General features: G+C 37.7%; 3 protein-coding genes across 9 annotated transcripts in view; 1 reads left to right on the top strand and 2 right to left on the bottom strand.

The window, feature by feature from the left end:
* Positions 1-4,710, bottom strand: part of USP45 (ubiquitin specific peptidase 45) — a 99,541-nt gene extending 94,831 nt beyond the window's left edge. For 3 of the 4 annotated variants that reach the window (XM_081294251.1, XM_081294250.1, XM_081294249.1), the window contains exon 1: positions 4,658-4,677. The gene's annotated coding sequence lies outside the window, so the exon portion shown is untranslated. Of the gene's footprint in view, positions 1-4,657 lie in introns of all 4 variants that reach the window. The other variant, XM_081294252.1, reaches the window with a different exon arrangement.
* Positions 4,711-9,616: 4,906 nt separating this feature from the next.
* LOC308648997 (thiosulfate sulfurtransferase/rhodanese-like domain-containing protein 3) lies at positions 9,617-20,357 on the top strand. Of its 3 annotated transcripts, none has more exons than XM_081294257.1 (4): positions 9,617-9,747; positions 18,173-18,346; positions 18,433-18,592; positions 19,180-20,357. In XM_081294257.1, the coding sequence occupies exons 1-4, from the start codon at positions 9,678-9,680 to the stop codon at positions 19,250-19,252; spliced, it is 477 nt and encodes a 158-aa protein (XP_081150383.1). In that variant the 5' UTR covers positions 9,617-9,677; the 3' UTR covers positions 19,253-20,357. The 3 variants fall into 3 exon arrangements, with proteins under 3 accessions (XP_081150383.1, XP_081150385.1, XP_081150384.1); XM_081294259.1 differs by having other exon boundaries at positions 9,680-9,817; XM_081294258.1 differs by having other exon boundaries at positions 9,729-9,866.
* Positions 10,532-20,453, bottom strand: part of CCNC (cyclin C) — a 39,903-nt gene continuing 29,981 nt past the window's right edge. The window contains exons 12-13 of one of the 2 annotated variants that reach the window (XM_081294253.1): positions 12,249-12,385; positions 11,304-11,455 (exon numbers count right to left, since the gene is read on the bottom strand). In XM_081294253.1, coding sequence (XP_081150379.1) covers positions 11,442-11,455; positions 12,249-12,385 — 151 coding nt within the window. In that variant the 3' untranslated portion in view covers positions 11,304-11,441. Of the gene's footprint in view, positions 11,456-12,248; positions 12,386-20,453 lie in introns of both variants that reach the window. The other variant, XM_081294256.1, reaches the window with a different exon arrangement.

The raw sequence follows: 20,453 nt of genomic DNA on the forward strand, positions 1-20,453 counted from the left end.
GATGTTGTGTCTGCCGAGAACTAAAAAATAAATATTAAAAATTCTCTCTCTCCTCTCTCACTCTCTCTTTAAAAAAATAAAATAAAATAAAATAAAAATAAAAAAACTCCTATATAACTAGATCATTATCATATCTAAGAAAATTAACACTTCTCTAATATCATTTTCTATCCTAGTCTAATTTCCTTAGTTGACCCAAAAGTGTTTTCTATAATTGGCTTTTTAAATAAGGTTTCAATCAAGGCTTGTACTTTATATTACTTATGTTTCTTTAGTATTCTTATACTTTTTTTTCCTGTTATCTTTTAATGTAGAATAGTTCTTCCAACCTTTTACTTGCCGAGGAACCTGGCTTTTTAAAAAGATAGTGGCAGTGCACTTAAGTCACCTTGCAGATCTTATTAAATTTGGATTCTGATTTAATGAGTCTAGCACAAGACCTAAGATTTTTGCCTAACAAGTTCCAAACTGAAGCCATTACTGGGGGCCCACGCAACACTTTTTCAGTGGCAAAGTTATATAATGTCCCACACTGAATTTGTCTCTTTCTTCATGGTATTCTTTATCCCTATCACTTATATTTCTTAAAAACTCAGTTAATTCTAAAGATTTTAGATGAAAGCTATTTTATTTAATTTTATATTTTGGAGTCTCTTTTAGAGTAGTCAGCCTAAAACCTACCTAATACTGTCCTGCTAGGTGACTAAGCTACATTACAATTTTCGTGGTTACTTTTTAATAATCAAAGTAATGGATCTTTCGATTCAATACTAACTCCTGAATATTTATTCTCATTCATATTTGTTTATTGCAAAACTGGGTATTGAACCCAGGGGTGCTCTACTACTGAGCTATATCACCAGCTTATATATTTTGAGACTGGGTCTCCCTAAATTACACAGGTTGGGCTGCATTAAGTAGCATGTATCACTTCCGTGTGGAAACATTTTTTTTTTTTTTTTGTACTGGGGCTTGAACCCAAGAGGGGCTTAACCATTGAGTCATATCCCCATTCCCCACCCCCCATATTTTTTTAAATTTAGAGACAGGGTCTTACTAAATTATTTAGGGTTTCACTAAGTTGCTGAGTCTGGCCTCAAACTTGGCAATCCTCCTGCTTCAGTATCCCAAATAACTGGAATTACAGGGCTATGCCACTGCACCTAGCTCCGAATATTATCATTTAATGTTTCAGAAAGAGAGCCTTCAGCCAGGCATAGCAGCACATGCCTGAAATCCCAGCAGCTCAGGAGGCTGAGACAGGAGGATTGCAAGTTCAAAGCCAGCCTCAGCAGTTTAGCAAGGCCCTAAACGACTCAGTGAGACCCAGTCTCTAAATAAAATACAAAATAGTGCTGGGGATGTGGCTCAGTGGTGGAGTGCCCCTGAGTCCAATCCTTGATACACACACACACACACACACACACACACAGAGAGAGAGAGAGAGAGACAGAGAGAGAGAGAGAGAGAGAGAGAGATTGATTTCAAGTTTATAATTTAGTGGATATTGTTTTATTTATTTATTTATTTATTTATTTATTTTGGTAGTGCTAGAAACAGAACCCCAGGCCTCATGCCTGTTGACGATATGCTCAACTTCCCCAGCTAAAGGCCATTTCTTTAGATAAAGAATCATCATTATTGAATCAAGTTGCAACAAATTAAGGGCTTTATTCAGGGTCACAGAAAAATAGTCTTTGAGTTCCTTGACCACCTCATCTCTAAGTACCTTCTCTCTCTAACATTCCTCATCTGCTTTCAGTTCCACCTTCCAAATTTCCTAATTTCCCCTTCTCTGATCACAATTTCCCAGTTCTTCCAACTTGCTTGATTAGTCACTCCTATTCTCCTTTAGTGTCCACGCTAAAGAGACAGCATCTCAGAAAATGCTTCCTATCAAAATCCCTACAGACACGGAAAAGGTGGAAGTTGCAAATGCAGAGCTGGTTCTTAAAGCTCCACCTGAAACTATACATCACATCTGCTCATATTTCACTGACCAAAACAAGTTACCTGGCTACACTGAACTTTAACTGGAAAAGAATGGGTGGGGGCGTGCAAACCCTGCCAGGTACCAAGAAAGAGGTGAACCAGCATATTTGTGCGCAGCTTTAATCACTACAATATCACCCTTCTGGCAGAATCCAATCCTAGATGAATCCAATTAATCATTTTATCCATGTCTGGAGAAAGTTTCAGAAGTAGTCTAACATTATCCACTACACATTTTAATTAATTTATATCTTCTCCACACAAACATTTCAAACCTTTTTCACTATCCTTAAGCCTTCCTTCAACTCCTTCACCTCTTCACTCACTTAGCAAAAACTTCCTAGTCTTCAACTTTATTGAGGTCAAAGAGACACAATCAGATGGCAATTCTCATCTTTCTGCCCCGAAATTTACAAACCTACCTTCATCAATTTTTTAATACCTTTATTTTTATCTGTTTTTACTTTTATGTGGTGCTGAAGATAGAACCCAACGCCTCGCACGTGCTAGGCGAGCGCTCTACCGCTGAGCCACAACCTCAGCCTACCTTCATCAGTTTTAATTTGATGTCCTGAAGAGACAGATATTACTAACAGAATCTAGGGGGAAATGGCCCATGAAAATGGTTGTTATTTTTTCCCAATATTACAGATAAACTCTTGATAAAAAAAAGAGCATTAACGTATAGATAATCTGGCAAAATAATACACAGAATCAGGCATTTGACCTAGAATTTGTAAAAACATGTAACTTAAAAACAACAACAAAAAACACTGATTCAAACTTGTTAGCAACAGAAAGAATATCTGCATTATTTTTCTGACATATGTAATATGTGTAAACATATAGAATCATGTTGTACAGTAACCCACAATATAGCAATTCTATGTAGTTTCTTTTCCAATTTTGATTTAAAGGGCTGGGGATGTAGTTTAGTGGTAGAGCATCCCTGGATTCAATACTGTTTTGCAATAAATAAAAATGAAAAAAGACACAATTAAAATCCAATTATAAGAGTTTAATACTTTCTATCATCAAAATTGGCAATCTCCAAGACCTCCTCCTCCCATATTTGGAGACTTGACAGAAGGATACACAGGACTCAGCATATTCTATTCAGGGCTGACTTTCACCATAGCATGCTATATGAATATACAATCTGATCATAATGGAAAAAGACACAGGTGGGGTCTGGAGGAATCACGAATAGACTTCCTTATGTTCTCCCCCTCCCTGGAGAGAGGAAACAGAGCATTCTTTCCCCAACAAGGAATATGCAGCAACATGTATCCAATGCTTCTACCCAGAAAGGCCATTAGAGACTTGGAGCACAAGATTTTTATAGAAACTGATAATTTGGGCATGAAACACAGTGTTCAGGATAAATTAATTGTACTCAGGTTTGAACACTACTAAATCAAAGTTCCCAGATGCCAAACAAGGGCCAACATTGCAAGCAGGACCTTGGAAGAATAGCAGTCTCGGGTCTGTTTTGTTAACTCTTCAGCACAAATAGGTTCTGGCCATTTTTCTAATGTAATTTTCCAAACATCAAACTTTACAGTTTTCAACTTCAGCATAAACCTAACTTTTCTTTAACACAGAATACGCAGCTAACTTGTTTTGTAACCCAAAGTTCAGTCCTTGCCCCCCACACTAATCCAACAAAGAAGAAACACTGAGGACTCCAGTCTGTCCCAAAGGCTGTGATTCTACCCTTCATGGGGAACAGGTTTTTTTTTTAAAGAGGTGACTCGAGGAAAATGAGACTAGGGAGAAGATATCAGGGAAAAGAAGTTTAGGGAAGATATCAGGGCAGAAGGTTAGAGCAAAGGAGATCTGGAAGAAGGTTTAGGGGAAAGAAGATTAGGTAGAAGGTTTAGGGGAAAAGAAAAACATCAAGAGAACCCGTTACAATTTGGAAAGTTTTGTTTTTAAACAGTCTATGCAAACGAAAGCCTATATTGTTTAAAAAAAATCACATATTTTTGAGTTGTTATTTTCCAGAGTGAGTGTAAAAAGAATGAGACACAATTTCCCTTGAGAGACCCAGCCTCAAAAAGATGAACGAAGACGACAATTTGTTGTGTAGTACGCTCAATCCTAAACATTTCATATTTAACCTACTTAATCCTCACAACTACTTTGAGATACGATCTATTCTTTTCTCCATTCCACACTTGAGAAAGAGAGTTAATTGACTTGCTGAAGTCCCAGAGCCGGTAACTAGAGGATAGAGATGTGGATCCAGGCAGCGAGACTCCAGAGCCCCTGATGCACGATGTTGCCAGAAAGCCGTGGTTCGACTCGCTTCCTCCAGTCACTAATAAACGCACCCCAAGTGAGTCAAGAGAAACTACTGTGAGAGACCGCTGCAGGGAGGACGAAAGGGTGTAGGGCCGCCACACGCCGGGGTCACCAGGAAGCATGGAAGCGGGCCCCTCTCGCGCCCCGACCCCAGGCTCCTCCTGCCTCCGCCCAGACACGGAGCGGGCCAGGCTGCGCTCACACGGCCCACGGTGACCGCCCGGGGACCCCGGGAATCGGGAAAGAGAGTGGACATGGGGAACCTGTCTTCCAGCTCACCCGCCACCCACCGCCGGCCTGAGTTGCCTAGGCGAAGACAGAGAAGATGTGGCGACCCCAAGCCGTCTCTTCAACTCACCCCGCCCGGCCGGGCCGCAGCAGTACAACCAGGAGTGATTGCGCCTGCGCGGCCACTGCGAGCCGGCAGAGGCGGAGCCTGGCGTCCGGGTTGCCCCGCCCGAGGGGGGGTTCGAAAGGACGAGCGAGGTGGAGGGGCGGGGCCGGCTGCGGTCGCGCCTGCGTTCAGTACCTCCGCAGAGCTGCTTGGACAGGAGAGGGACTAGGAGGGAGTAATGCAGGACTTTCCCACCCGAGTCTCGTATTTGCTGGTCGCCTTTTGGGACAGTCCCTGACTTCCCTCCATCATCCTTCTTTGAACTGTAAAGCTGGCATTCATCATATATCATTTTACGATTTTTTTAATTTAATTTAATTTTATTTTATTTTTTATTTTTTTTAATATTTATTTTTTAGTTCTCGGCGGACACAACATCTTTGTTTATATGTGGTGCTGAGGATCGAAGCCGGGCCACACGCATGCCAGGCAAGCGCGCTACCGCTTGAGCCACATCCCCAGCCCCATTACGATTTTTTTTTAAATGACTGTACTGGAACCTGTGTTCTTCCTTTCTGGCTAGACCGTACGTTTCTTGACCTACACCTATACTTTTCTTCAAAGCTGGATTATCTATTAAAGTGGTCCTCATCTTGCATGTTTAATAAAGTAGTTGGTTTGATAATGTTTAATAGATATTGCAAAAGTTAACACTGGTTGATAGGCTATAGAAATCGCCTTTCACAAGGACAGGTGGGGACTAATGGACAATTTGGGGTTAGAACTTTTTTTTTTTTTTACACAATACCTTTATTTTATTTATTTATTTTTATGTGGTGCCGGGGATCAGTGGTAGAGCACATGCTAAGCGCTCTAACACTGAGCCACAACCCCAGCCCTTGAGGTTAGAAATTTTAAAATACCACAGAGTTAGGCCACAAAAGTATGATTTTACTTTAAAACTCTATTTTTTCTCATTTCCATGTGAAAACTTGGCAAAAGAGGTTGCTGTTTTCCAAATAAGAAAGAGGTTGTGTTGTGGTGTAATTTTGAAGCAAAACTGTCTACTTCATAAATTAATATTTTGATTTTTTGAAATTGGGTTCGACCTAGAACATAGAAAAAAACACATGCAAATTTGAGCAAATCTAAATAATCTGCATCCTAAATTTCATTGCAATTTTTTTTCTGTATCAATTGGAGCCAATTTATAGTAAAAAAGGAATAGAATTAGAATATGAAAATTTAGGTTCTCTTCCTAAGAAAAAGAAATTTAGGAATCACATAAACCATCATATAATTCTTAAATTTTTCTTGAAATAAAATTTGGAAGCTCTCTTGATTTCCAGATGTACCATTAGCATGACCTTCAGAGACTGCAACCTCCATGCAACTTGGCAAGATTTAAAAATTATATGCATTAGTTTTTATTTCTGATGTTCTTTAAATTATATATCTTTTCATTTAATTGAAGTAAAATTCACTATTTTGTGGATTCCTCAAAGAAATCATTTGTAAATGTTACATTTGTAAATAGTACTAAAAATACACCTTTGTAAAGGTGTATTTTTAGTACTATTACAATGACATGTCAAAAGGTCAAATAAAAATACTAGTCACTTAATATCAGCAGTGTATTATTATCATTTTGTATTTTTGCAGTACTGAGGATAGAACACAGGGGTGCTCTGTCACTGATCTGTGTCCCCAGCACTTTTATTTTGAGACAGGGTCCCACTGAGTTCCCCAGGCTGGCCTCAACCTTGAAATCCTGCTTCAGTCTTCTGAGTATCTGGGATTACATGTCATGTATATTTTTTGAATAATGCTAAACATCTTAGTTTTACCATTCTTGTTCTGTCTGTAAATGTGTGAAATTGTTGAGAGCCCCTGCGGAAGGGGCCCCAGCAAACTTCCAGCTGCCAGCTGATGAGTGGCTGACAGCTGGCCCCAGCAACTTCTAGCTGCCAATTGATTGGCTCCTCTGCAGTGATGCTCATTGGGCTGTTTCCCCGCCCTTTCAGACCATGGAGCTGCTCATTGGGGGACTTTTTTTGGCTCCGCCCATGCAACCCAGCCCATCATCCTCAAGAGCAGGAGGAGTGGGGGAGGTTGAGAGGCTTGTGGGGAGGCTTATGGGAAGCGGTGTTGGCAGTTGGGCTCTGAAGGTTTTTCCTGAGGAGCTGTTTTGTTTGGTGTGTGTGGTTCTAAAAATAAAGTTTGTTTCTTTTGACAAGCGGCTCCTGAATTGTGCCCAGCCAGACTGTGGCATGAAATACTTTCTAAGTTAGAGGCCATCTCTCTCTCTCTGTCTTCTCAAGGGAGATGGAACCCAGGGGCACCCTACTCAACTATATCCCCTGTCCTTTTAATTTTTTTTTTTTTTAAACATTTATATATGTTCTTCTTTTTAAAGGAGAGAGAGGGGGGGAGAGAGAGAGAGAGAGAGAGAGTTTTTTTTTTAATGTTTATTTTTTAGTTCTCGGGGGACACAACATCTTTGTTGGTATGTGGTGCTGAGGATCGAACCCGGGCCGCACACATGCCAGGCGAGCGCGCTACCGCTTGAGCCACATCCCCAGCCCCTCCTTTTAATTTTTTAATTTTGAGACAGGGTCCTTCTAAGTTGCCCAGGCTGGCCTTGGACTTGCAATCTTCCTGCCAGTGTCCCAAATTGCTGGGATTATAGGTATGTACCACCACACCCAGCACATTCTTTATTGCAAAAATAATACATGCTATTTTAACTAAGTATAAAGTTCTGCATCTTTTCCTTCCTATACTCCCATTTCCTCTCTTAAGAGGTAATATATTTCCTTTCTTCTGTACTATGTTCTGTATAGTTTCAAAAGCTTTCTTTGTGTTTACAATATATATTTGTACCATATTTTTCTATGGCAACCTTTTGTGGAAAGAGAATATACATCCAGATTACAGTCTACATCTGTTCTACAACTTGATTTTTTTTTTTTCACTTGACAGTATGCATTAGACAGAATTCTACATTAGCCTCATTCTTTTGACTAGTTGCTTAGGACTCTAGTGCATGGGTGTATCATTTTATTTGAATCAGTCCCTTGCTTGTGTACATGTATCTTTGCCTACTTGTGGAAATGTTTTCACTAGATAAGCTATTAGTAGTGGAAATGCTGAGTCAATACATGTTCACTTTAAGTTTTGGTAAATATTCTTTTGAAAAAGTCACATGAAAGGCTATACATCTTCTAATTCTTAATTTTATTTGTTATAAGGGGCTTGAGTAAATTTAGGGAAAAAATAGGAAAAAAACCCAAATCTCTTAAAAAATCCCTTCCATTTCAATAGCCTTTCACTTGCACACATTAAGACAAAAAATTAGTTTGAGAATTAATGATTCATAACAATTCAGCATTAGAGAACTTAAAACTACTTCTCTCCCTTTAACCCCACTTTAAACCTTAAAGAATAACTGAGACTTGTAGGGGAGGAAGATTATAAAAATTCTCTCTTGACAAGGTCTTTTTGCTCTAAGGACTCTTAAATAAGCCAGGTTTGGACTGTGGTACATATAGGGCATATTAATCTTTCAGAAAAAAATTATATAGAAAAATATTTATCAATTATTTATGGACCCTGAAAAAGAATTGTTTAGTAGTATTTCTCTTGCAAAAGCATAAACCAGATTAAATTGACTCATTGAGGCCAAGTACACTGTTTCCATATCATGTTCACACTACCTGTGGTTTGTGAGAAATAGTCACATTAGGGATGCTACAAATACATGCATCCACAGTGTATGAGGACATCTTAGTTCAAAGTTAGTTCACAAAATAAATTCCACAGACTATGGTTTTGGAAAAACATAATTGTGAATGAAATCATGAATATAAAAATGTGGTTTATTAATTATTGAATTATTGAAAACTGAATAAAAGGGCATGCTTAATGAAATAATTCCTTGGACATACATTTTAATGTTACTTAGAATTAATATCTTGTCTTTAAATTATGAATCAATTTTCAGATAAATATAGCTTTTTATTATGCTTGGGAACTAAATTGAGAATAAACTTAAGGTAATGAGAAACTTTTGTAATAGGTTGAATAATGTCCCCACCTACTCCAAAGATGTCCATGTTCTAATCCCTGGAAACTGTGACAGTGTAAAAGAGAATTTACAGACGTTATTAAAGTATCTTGTAAGAGGGAGATTATCTTGCATTATGTCATTGTCAGAATGTAAAGGTCCTTCTAAGACAGAGACATGAAGGTCAGAGGAAGAAGAGATTTGACAACAGAAGCAGGGATCAGAGAGCGATTTAAAGGTCCTATGATGCTGGCTTTGAAGATGGTGAAGGATCATGAACCAAGGATGAGGCATCCACTAGAAGACAGAAAAGGCAGGAAGTTCTTCCCTAGAGTCTTCCAAAGGAATGCAGGCTTGTGGACACATTGATTTTATCTAAGTGTGACTACTGATCTCCAGAACTGTACATAATAAATTTGTGTTTAGAACCAGGAAATTTGTAGTAATTTGTCATTGTAGCAACGTGAACTGTTATACTTTACAAAGTTGAACCTAACCCTGACAAAGCTATGATCATATATAGTCAGATATCACCAATACTTGGGGGGGGGGGGATAACACTATGAGATTATTTTAATACTGACCTCAGCTAAACCAGGTATTTAAGTTAAGAAAAATTAGGAAAAAATTCATGTAGTCTGCTTTAAATTAATCCAATGTATGAAAAATCATGTTAAAGTTGCAGTTTATTTACTTTAAATCTTCATATTTAAGCTTTGTCATATTTTTCTACTTTCCACTTTTAAACTATTTTTCATTAAAAAAAGAAAAGAAAAAACAAAAAAGAAAGAAACTTAGTTTCTTTTCAAATGATTGAAAGCGGCACGGTTAGGTCAGCGATTACGACTTCGGCACTACTGCGTTCTGCCGGCCATTGGCTGGAGGGCGCTCGAGAGCCGGGAGCGGCGCGCCTGGGGCGGGAGGGGGCGACGAAAGGAAGTGACTTGTCAGCAGCGCGGCGGGCGCCAGCGGGCGAGGATGCTGCCCTGGCTGCTGTTCCGGACTGCGCGCAGGGCTGTCCTCGGGTCCGTGGAGACTGAGCTCTGCGGTGAGCTTGACCCCTGGAAAAAGGGAGAACTCCTAATTTCGGATGTCAGGGAAGGATGGCATTAACGAGGGTACTCGATTCTTTAGACTTTTGCCATTATTACTCTTTGGCAAATCTGGGTATGTGGCACCCACTAGCACTTCTTGTGCCTTCAGATCCAAGCCTATGCGGGCCTGGAACTGCTCAGGGAACTCAGGGAGACGGGTAAACATGGCACCAGGATGCTAGTCGGGAGGGCATTTATAATGGTAGAGTTAGTTGTTTGATCAATGAAGGTTAATTCGCGACCCAAAGGAGCCAGTAAGATGGCCAGTCCCAGCCTTGCAAGTTACAGGTTGTGACCTACTAGAGAGCAGCGCTCATTGCTGGATGAAACAGCCACCCAGGATTATGACGTATTAAACCATAAAAATACCTCCCTGGTCGTAGATACAGAAGCAGAAGACATTGAAGGTGGTTAGTGGAGGGATTGGGTCCAGAACTCGGAGCAGGACTTGAGTCCATTTTTTTCGTTTTTGCGTTACATACTTGCCTCTCCATCAGCATCAACTTTTATCTGGGGATACAGCTGCAGGGGCCCAACGTATCACTGCCCTCCCACTCCTTCTTAACATTCTCTGGAGTTTAAGATGGACTTTTCTAAGCAAATTGTTGTTTCCTTTTACCTTTATTCAGCAATCATTTATTGAGCCCCTAATCTCCCAGGCCTTCTGCTGGGGACACAGCCTCTGCAGCTCAGGAGTTCACCATTTCTGAGAGAAACAGACATAAGTAAACAATCATCATATACCGCCCACCTTAGTTAGTTAAACTGCTATGGAAAGAACAAATCTACCCATGTTGGAGAAAATATTAAAGAGTCTTTTTCATTTAAAAAAATGCTAATATTATATGATTATATTCTCATTTAAACAAACCAAAAAAAGTACAGTGTAAGTCCCTCTTTATACATCTCCCTATCCTAATCGCTGCCTCAGATCCTTCTAAACACTTTTTTTTTTTGGTGGTGCTGGGATTGAACCCAGGGACTTGTGCATGCAAGGCAAGCACTCTACTAACTGAGCTATAGCCCCAGACCCCTTCTAAACATTTTTTGATGAGTAGACGTAAAGGTACATATGAAATTATGTAAATAGGATTTGTACATACTTTTCTGTAATTTTGTCTCATTTAGGTATTCAGAAGTTTTTAAATGCTACATATATTCCATAGTATGGATATACTTAGTTTACTTAACCATTTATTGATGAATATTGTGATTTCCAGTGCTTTGCTATCATATAAATAATTCTTCAGTAATTATTGTGCCTGCCACTTGTGTATATGAACAAGTGCTTTACTAGAATAGATACTTAGAAGTAGAATTGTGAGGTAATGAACAACATTTAATTGGGTCTTAAGAGAGAGGAAGAGTATTCCATGTAGAAATGAGGGAAAAAAATAAACCCTTAAGAAATAACAGTGTGTATAAATCCTGAAGGAAAAGCAAAAATAAGCATTTATTTTGTTTGTCCTGTGTGTATTATCTTTTTGTCACTATGACCAATATACTTGACAAGAACAACTTAGAGTAGGAAAAGTTTATTTTGGCTTCTGGTTTCAGAGGTCTCAGTCCATGGTCTGCTGGATTCCTTGCTCTAGGCCCGATGTTAGGCAGAACATAATGGCAGAAGGGCTTGGTGAAGGAAAACTGTTCAGCTCTTCTTTCCTAGAAGCAGAGAAAGAGCCAGAGAGGAGCCAGAGACAAACTACAATCCCTAAGGGGACTCTTCCAGTGACCTACTTTCTCCAGTCACACCCTACCTGCTTACATTTATCACCCAGTAGCCTATTTAAGTTATGAATCCATTATATGGATTAATCCACTAATCAGTTTATAGCTCATAATCTGTTCATTTCATAATCTTATCTATTTCATTTCACGTATGAACATTCCTGCATTGCCACAAGAGCTTTTGGGGGGAGACATCTCATATGGAAACTATAACACATCCTGGATATACATTCACTTCATTTAAATCTCACAACAACTTGTTGAAGGGCATCATAGACTATATTAAGGAGCTTAGTCTGCATACTGTAATGTACACTATAAGGAGTATCCAGGTGAAATTAGATTGTACCAGTGTGAAAACAGCAAAATTATAAATATTCAAAGTTTAGGCTAAAAAGGTAAACATCAGATATAGTCAGTATTACTTTTTTTTTTTTTTTTTTTGGTGGTGGGGTAGGGGAACAAACCCAGGGACTTGAGCATGCTAAGTACATACTGTACCTGGTCCCTTTAGTATTACTCTTAAAAATCCCTCAAGAACCACATATCACTTCTTGGCAAATCCCAAACTGCCAGTGTTTCTTCAGTGTAGGAAGAGATCAGTGTCTCTTGGTTGAGTAATAGGTCAAGTGGTTGATTTACAAGTATAGGATATGTTGTACAAAACAAAACCCCCAAAATATTGGTTCACTGATTTAAGTGACTACAGTTGAGTAGAGGCTTATACCATGAGAGGCTTGGGGGAGCTGAGACTCATGATGGGAACATGCTTGCATTAGGCTTTTGCTCACTGAGTGGAATTGGCAGGAAATCCAGTCTCCAATGATTATTTCCTCCTTCCACTGCCTTCCCACAGGTATAAAGCTGAATTATAGAAAATTAAATGTCAGTTTAATGACTCTACAAGAAAAACATAACTGATCTCATTCACAAGTTATTTCATGTGATTGTTTCCAAATAGCTAAATACCAAAATTGAGTTAAACATAATTTATAAAAGTAGCATAGTTTTCAGGATGAATCTAACTAATGTGTATAACTATAAAGCTCTTCTAAACAAAATAGCATAGTTTTCTACTTCCTAACAATAAACAGTAGAAAAAGTATAAATTCAGCCTGCCAACTCACAAAACAGATAGTTGAATGAGAAATAATTTGATTCCAGGTGTTTTTAGATCTAATCTTGCAGACAAAAATGAACCAAATTTTAAAAATGTAAAGATAGGAAACATGTATTTTTAAAACTTATTTAATGTGTTAAAATACATATAAAATATGCCATTTTAACTTTTTTTTGTACCAAGGATTTAACTCAGGGACACCCACTGAGCACATCCTTACCCCTTTTTATTTTTTATAGACACGGTCTCATTAAATTGCCTAGGGCCTTGCTAAGTTGGTGAGTCTGGCTTTGAATTTGTGATGCTCCTTCCTCAGCCTCCTGAGCTGCTGAGAAAACAGGGATGTACCATTGGGCCTGGCTTAACCACTTTTGAGTGTACAATTTGGTAGTATTAATTATATCCACAATATTGTACCACATCACCACTTTCTATTTTTCTTATTTGTGGTGTTGGGGATGGAGCCCAGGATCTAGTTCATGCTAGGCAAGTGCTCTGCCCCTGAGCTCAGCCCTGCCCCACCATCATCATTTTCTATTTCCAGAATTTTATCATGGCAAACAGAAATTTTGTTCTAGGAAGCAATAACATCCTTATCCTTCCCCCTCCAACTCCTGGTAGCCTTCAACTAGTGTCTTTGAATTTGTCTATGAAAATATTTTCATATAAATGAAATAATATATTTGTCCTTTTGTGTCTGGACTGTTTCACTGGGTAACTTCATTCCTTCTTAATGGCTGAATAATATCCCATTATATGTATATGCCATATTTTATTTGCCCATTTGTTCATGAATACTCAGGTTGTTTCCATCTTTGGCTATTGTGCATAATGCTATGAGCATTCATGTTCAAGTAATTGAGTCTCTGTCTTCGATTCTTTTTAGTATATAGTTAGGAGTGGAATTAATAGAAACCTGTGAATTTTGTTTGTTTGGTTTTTCGATAATGGGGATTGAACCCAGAGTCTCACGCATGCTAGGCAAGCACTGGGTACTGAGCTATGTCCCCAGTCTTTTATTTTGAGACAGGTTCTTGCTAATTGCCCAGGCTGGCCTCATATTTACAATCCTCCTAGCTCAGGATCCCAAGTAGCTGGGATTATAGGCATGCACCATCTCACCTGGCCTGAAAAAACCTGTATTTTAAAACAATTATAGGTATCTGTCCTTTTTTCCATCACTTTGCCATCAAGAATGTCAAAGAAAATGGAGACGTGTCTGGTATTTACAGACACCTTTTTGGCAACTTACTTTTTTCTTAACTACTGTACTTAATAAATAGAACTGTTAAGCATCCTTTTGGCTTCTGAAAAAAAAAAAAAAATCCCAAGACATTAAGGGCATTGTGAACTAAGAAAGTTTGGGAACCTGAAGTTTACCCACAGTTTTCCAACTAGTTTTTTCCATTTAATTCTATATTTTGGGCAATTTATATTAATATACCATTGTAGAATGTATCACTTGTAATATAACAATTTCCTTATAGATGGATGTCTAACTTATTTCTACTTTTTCAACATTATATAGAGTTCTGCCAATGAACATATTTAAACATATCTCCATTTGTGTTTATTCATACTAATATTAAGATCAATTCCTAAAAGTAAGATCATGGGGCAAAAAAAATGCAAACTTTAAATGTTATTACTGCTAAATTTCCCTTCAAAAGTTTGTTAAAATTATATACTCCTAATAACGTCTGAGAGTACTCAGTTCCTCACACCCTCACCAATACTGCATATTATCAGTCCTCTTACTTTTTTATGAGCCTGATACAATTACAAAGTTTTGTGTAACTCTCGTATTTCCTTGGTTAGTAGTGCAGTTAGACAACTTTTCTCATTTCATTGGCCATTTGTATTTCTCATGTCAATTCCCTGTTCACTTTATTTTCACCATTTTTCTATTGATTTTTGTCCTTTTCTTAGGTATTTTTGTGTGAGCTCATTAATTTGTCCTTTTTTAAAAAAAATCTTTTCTGGGGTTTTGTGTTTGTTTTGATATTGGGGAATGACCCAAGGGTCCTTTCCCACTGACCTACATCTTCAGTCCTTTTTAATTTTCTTTTGAGACAGGGTCCCACTAAGTTGCTTAGGTCCTCGCTGAGTTGCCGAGATTTTAGGTGTGGGTCACCATGTCTAGCATTTTTTATCTTTGCTATGTTACAAATATTTTCTTCCTGCCTGCCTCTTGTTTCAAATTCTCTGTACTTTCCCATATGTAAATTTAGCATTTTTGTTAGGACAAATCTTTATGATTTCTGATCTTTGTGTCATGTTTAGAATGGCCTTCCTGTCCCAATATTTAAATTATTCATAGATGCCAGCATGGTGGTACACACTTGTAATCCCATCCACCCAGAAGGCTGAGGCAGGAGGATTGCAAATTCGAGGCAATCTAATAATTTCCTGTTTTAAAATAAAAAATGAAAAGTACTGGGGATGTACCTCAATGGTAAAACACCCCTGGGTTCAATCCCCCCCAATAAATTATTCATTCTTGTCTTCAATTAGTATTTCTAAGATATTAGCTTATAGATACAAAAGGAATGAGATAATAGGTTGCTTAAAGTTTTCTCCTAATTAGTTGGTCCTACATATTTATTAAATAAAATATCATTTCCCTGTTAATTTGAAATATCACTGTTCACAAATACAGAATTCTCAGTAAGTTATATTGTGGGTCTCTTTTTGGACTTAGAACTTCACACCTTTTTCCTATACCAGGTCTATAATATTTAAATTAATTTCACTTTATATTTAACACTTAAAATTTGAATCATTATTTCTTCTTCCCCTGAAGCATTATTTACCTTTCTTATAAATAGTCAGTTTTTGTGAAATACAAATATTAACAATGTCTTGGTTATTTTATTTTTAAAATATTTTTTTTAAAGAGAGAGTGAGAGAGAGGGGGGGACAGAGAGAGAGAGGATTTTAATATTTATTTATTTTTTCTTAGTTCTCGGCGGACACAACATCTTCGTTTGTATGTGTGCTGAGGATCGAACCCGGGCCGCACGCACGCTAGGCGAGCGCGCTACCACTTGAGCTACATCCCCAGCCCCTTTTAAAATATTTTTAAACCTATACAAAAGGTTGTAGACAGACACAATACCTTTATTTTATTTATTTGTTTATATTTGGCGCTGAGAATCAAACACAGTGCCTCAACACATGCAAGGCAAGTGCTCTACCAACTCAGCTACAACCCGAGCCCTAAAAGACCCATACAAAAGTTGGAAAAGTAAAACAGTTCCCTTTATTCTTACCCAACTTCTCCTAATGTAATCATCTAATAGTATAGTTACTAAAATCAGGAAATTAATATTTACAAAAATACTAATTCACAGACCTTATTTGAATTTCATCAATTTCCCGTTTATATTCCCTTTTTTTTTTTTTTTTTTTAAGTACTAGATTTGAACCTAGGAGTGCTTTACCACTAAGCTATGTGCCTAGCCCTTCTTCTTTTGAAACAGGTTCTCACTAAGTCACTGAGGGCCTCACTAAATTGCTGAGGCTGGCCTCAAATTTGGCAATCCTCCTGCTTCCGCTTCTCATGTTGCTGGGATTACAGGCATGTGCCACTGCACCTAGTCATTTTTATAGTCCCAGTCCAATTCAGGATTTACATTACATTGTAATGTTTCCTTAGCCTCCTCCCATCTGTGATGGTTCCACAGTCTTTGTCAGGATAGTGACACTTTTTAGGAGTACTAGTTATTTTGTAAACCAAGTTTGTTCTGATTAGACTCCAGGCATGCATTTTTGGCAAGAATACTAAGCAAATGATGCTGTGCTCTTTTCAGTGCATCATGTGAGTTCCAGAAAGTGCCTGTTATCAACAAGGCTTATTACTAATGAACTTGTCTTTGAATAACTGATGACAGTGGGATCTTTCAACTCTTCCCTTTATAACTAGCATGTATCTTATGGGGAGATATTATTCTATTTCTCATCATACTTTCACCCACTAAGTCTTGTATTCATCAGTGGTTTTTACCTGCAACAAACATTACTGGAGCATCTGTAGTGATTTTCTATTTCCATTATTCATTCTACTTTTGTCAGTTGGAATTCTAATATATGATCATTCCTTCTCCTGATTTATTTAAATATACTTATATCAATGTGGACTACCACATGATATGAGTTACTGTTCAATACTATTATATTACTATTTACTTAGCAGTAGCAGTACCATCAGGTATCTACAAGTGTAGTTTAAAATGTACAGTCCTTAGGGGTTGGGTTTGTGGCTCAGTGGTAGAGCACTTACCTAGCATGTGTGAGGCACTGGGTTCGATTCTCAGCACCACATATAAATAAATAAAAGATCCATTGACAACTAAACAATATTTTTTTAAAAATGTACTGTCCTTACATCTAATATATGGCTTACTATATTTGCTTACAAAGGGAAATGAGATTAAAATTCTCTTAATATTGTAACTTGGATTAGAATAAGATTTTCAAGTTACTTCTATAATTCAGTTACCAAAAGCTGCAGGTGTATTTATAAGCTCCTGCCAATTGAAGGGCTTGGAGAGAGAATACAGAGAGAAAATGCTAGCATCAAGCATTCAGGGAAAAGGAGAGCTGCATCCTGCCGCTCAGAGATAGGATGAAAGCATTAAGTGTAAAAAATATTTTTCTATATTCTGCTCACAATACTTTTACCACCAAACATGGATTTTTCTACACCAAGTAATTCTTCAACTCCCTGTGGAGCAACTGGGTATCTTACAACTTAATTCTACCCAAAGATACTGAAAACACAATAGATTAAGGGCTCAGTCCCACAACACTGCTGTCACTTCAGACGAAGTGGCAATCAAAGGCCTCCCACAGTTGTGACAACTGGCTGTAAATGAAGGATTCCCCCTACCCCTTCTCAGATTGAGTAATTTGCTTGAATGGATCAGCAAACTCAGGGAAACACATTTATCTGTTTATTTTAGATATTATAATAAAAGGTACAGGTGGATAGCCAGATAAAGAGGTACTTAGTATGATCAGTAGCTCTATGCATAGAACCAGAGTGAAAGACCAAATATTAGAACAAAAGATGCTTCTAGCACTATCATTCAGGAAATTATACGGGTTTTAGGAAGCAGGAGCAGAAAGCAAATAATGTATTTATTACATTACAATTCAAAATGAATAGTTTTTTTTTTTTTAAAGAAAAAACACCAACTATAGTTAGATGACTGACAGTAGGGAAGAAACACTTAAGCTACTCTTTCTGGCTGTTAATAGTTATGTTACTTTTAATATTTTTTTTTTTTTTGTATTGGGGATTGAACTCAGGGGTACTCCACCAGTGAGCCACATCTCCAGTCCTATTTAGTATTTTATTTAGAGTCAGGGTCTCACTGAGTTGCTCACACCTCACTTTTGCTGAGGCTGGCTTTGAATTCATGATCTTCCTGCCTCAGCCTCCCTAGCCGCTGGGATTATGGGAATGCACCACTGTGCTTAGCATGATGTTACTTTAAAATTGCTCAAATTATTTTATTTTTTTCCAGATTTGAAGTCAATAAAGGAAAACTGCCACAATTTTTGTACTGCTACTTCTAAGGCTGTCACTTATAAGGAACTCAAAAACCTGTTGAATTCCAAAAACATTATGCTAATTGATGTCAGAGAGACATGGGAAATTCTTGAATATGGAAAAATCCCAGGATCTGTCAATATACCATGTAAGTGACATGTGTCTTTAAGAAATATATTTTCTCAATAACTCTGTATCAAAAATTAATTGAAATTCTTCACATATTTTCCCCAGTGAATGAGGTAAGTGAAGCTCTACAGATGAACCCAAGAGACTTCAAAGAAAAGTACAATGAAGTAAAGCCATCCAAATCCGACAGTCTAGTGTTTTCTTGTTTAGCCGGAAGGAGAAGCAAAAAGGCTCTGGACACAGCAATATCTCTGGGCTTTCACAGGTGAGTAAAATGAAGGAAGAAATAGATTCAAGAATGTATATTGTGCCAGATGTGGTGGCATATGTCTCTAATCCCAGCGGCTCAGGAGGCTGAGGCAAGGGGATTATGAGTTCAAAGCCAGCCTCAGCAATGGCGAGGTGCTAAACAACTCAGTGAGATCCTGCCTCTAAATAAAAAACAAAACAGGGCTGGGGGTGTGGCTCAGTGGATGAGTGCCCCTGAGTTCAATCCCTGGTACACACACACACACACACAAAAAAACCCTCAACATACTGCAATGTTTCATACACATTTATTGAAACAGACACTTTGAGGAGTAGATCAATGTTCTAGATAAGTGCCTAGCATGCATAGGCCCTGCATTTGATCCCCTAGCATCAAACAAATTATTTTTCCTTATAATTACTGTCAGTAAGTGCAGGATAGCAAGACAAAGAGCCTCTATCTTTTCATCTTACTCAAAAGCAACACAATTTTTTTAAATACTCTGGAGAGTCTAATATGAGTTCCATTACATTATTTCTGAAATTTCTATCAAACCCTGTTATAAAACAGGAGAGAATGTTCACTCTTTGCTGTGTTTTCAGGGCTCAACACTATGCTGGAGGATGGAAGGAATGGGAAACCTATGAATTTTCAGAAAACAAAAAAGGAAATTGAGTCTTGGAATACAAATTGGCTGTTTCCTTGTGCACCTGCAACCTGGAGTACTTCAATGAGCAAAAGAAAAATATATTTCTGGAAGCAGTTGGTTAATTCTAAGGGGTATTATATTACAACAACTTGTGCAGTCTTTTTCTCATCTGTAAATTGAGAATACCATTCCCCCCATCCACTTTCAAGGGCTACTGAGGATTAAGAATAATGTATATGACTTGCCATGGAAATATGAGTTTGGATTCTAGAAGTTAATTTTTACTAATTCAGGATAGTTCAATATTATTCTAAAAGACCAAGTTACCTGTATTGCATGTGACTATTAATGTTAGTATAACTTTTTTTCATCAGAGAAGCTTTAAACTAAAATACTAGATTAAGAGGCAGACTTGACCTTAACAAAAATAAATAAATAAATAAAAAGAATCTGGGGTCAATTTGGGTATGGTGGTACATGGTCTATAATCCCAGCTACTGGGGATGCTGAGGCAGGTAGATCCCAAATTCAAGGCCAGCGTAGGCTGTTTTGCTAGACCTTACTTTAAAATAAAATTAAAAAAAAAAAAAAAAAAAGGCTGCGGACATAGCTCAGTGGTAGGGTAACTTATCTGGAATGTGAGAGGCCCTCGATTTGGTCCCTAGAACCACACAAAAGGCAGGGAGAAAAAACAAATCTAGAGAAGCAGGTAAAATTTGAATAATGAAAATGTCAGTAACACCCAGCAACTCATAGTAGTGTTATAATTTGCCATTTAAAAATTAATGATTAACATGGGGATAAAAATCAAAACAGTGATTACTTCTGTGGAGGGTAGATTTAACTAGAAAAGGCAAGGAATGAACTTCCAAAGGTGATGGAAATGTTCTATACCTCGACTGTGGTACTGTATACATAGGTATAAGTATACGTGTTTGACAAAACTCATTGAAGCAAGGACAAAAATGTGTTTTTCTATTAGTAATTATACTTAAAAATTTAATGAAAATATATAAAAATGTCTAAATATAAGTGACTCCCAACACCATGGGTGTATATCTTTGGAATATTAAGTCCTATACTTGTTAGGTGCTAGTGCACTGATGGCAAATAAACCTGCTTTCTTATTTATGCCTCTTTTGACCCTGTTTTTACTCTCATCCATGTAGTCATTCAGAGCATGTAAGGCTTTAGGACTAACTATAAGGATTTGATCCGTCCTAAATG

The sequence above is a fragment of the Spermophilus citellus genome, assembly GCF_964194105.1.
Source record: "Spermophilus citellus genome assembly, chromosome: 5".
Taxonomy (NCBI): domain Eukaryota; kingdom Metazoa; phylum Chordata; class Mammalia; order Rodentia; family Sciuridae; genus Spermophilus; species Spermophilus citellus.

What these genes read in the sequence shown, in the direction of transcription:
- LOC308648997 (XM_081294257.1), top strand. Translation starts at nt 9,678, where the DNA reads ATGCTGCCCTGGCTGCTGTTCCGGACTGCGCGCAGGGCTGTCCTCGGG. An exon ending in CGTGGAGACTGAGCTCTGCG is followed by an intron (nt 9,748 to 18,172) that starts GTGAGCTTGACC and finishes ATTTTTTTCCAG; the next exon opens with ATTTGAAGTCAATAAAGGAA. An exon ending in AGGATCTGTCAATATACCAT is followed by an intron (nt 18,347 to 18,432) that starts GTAAGTGACATG and finishes TATTTTCCCCAG; the next exon opens with TGAATGAGGTAAGTGAAGCT.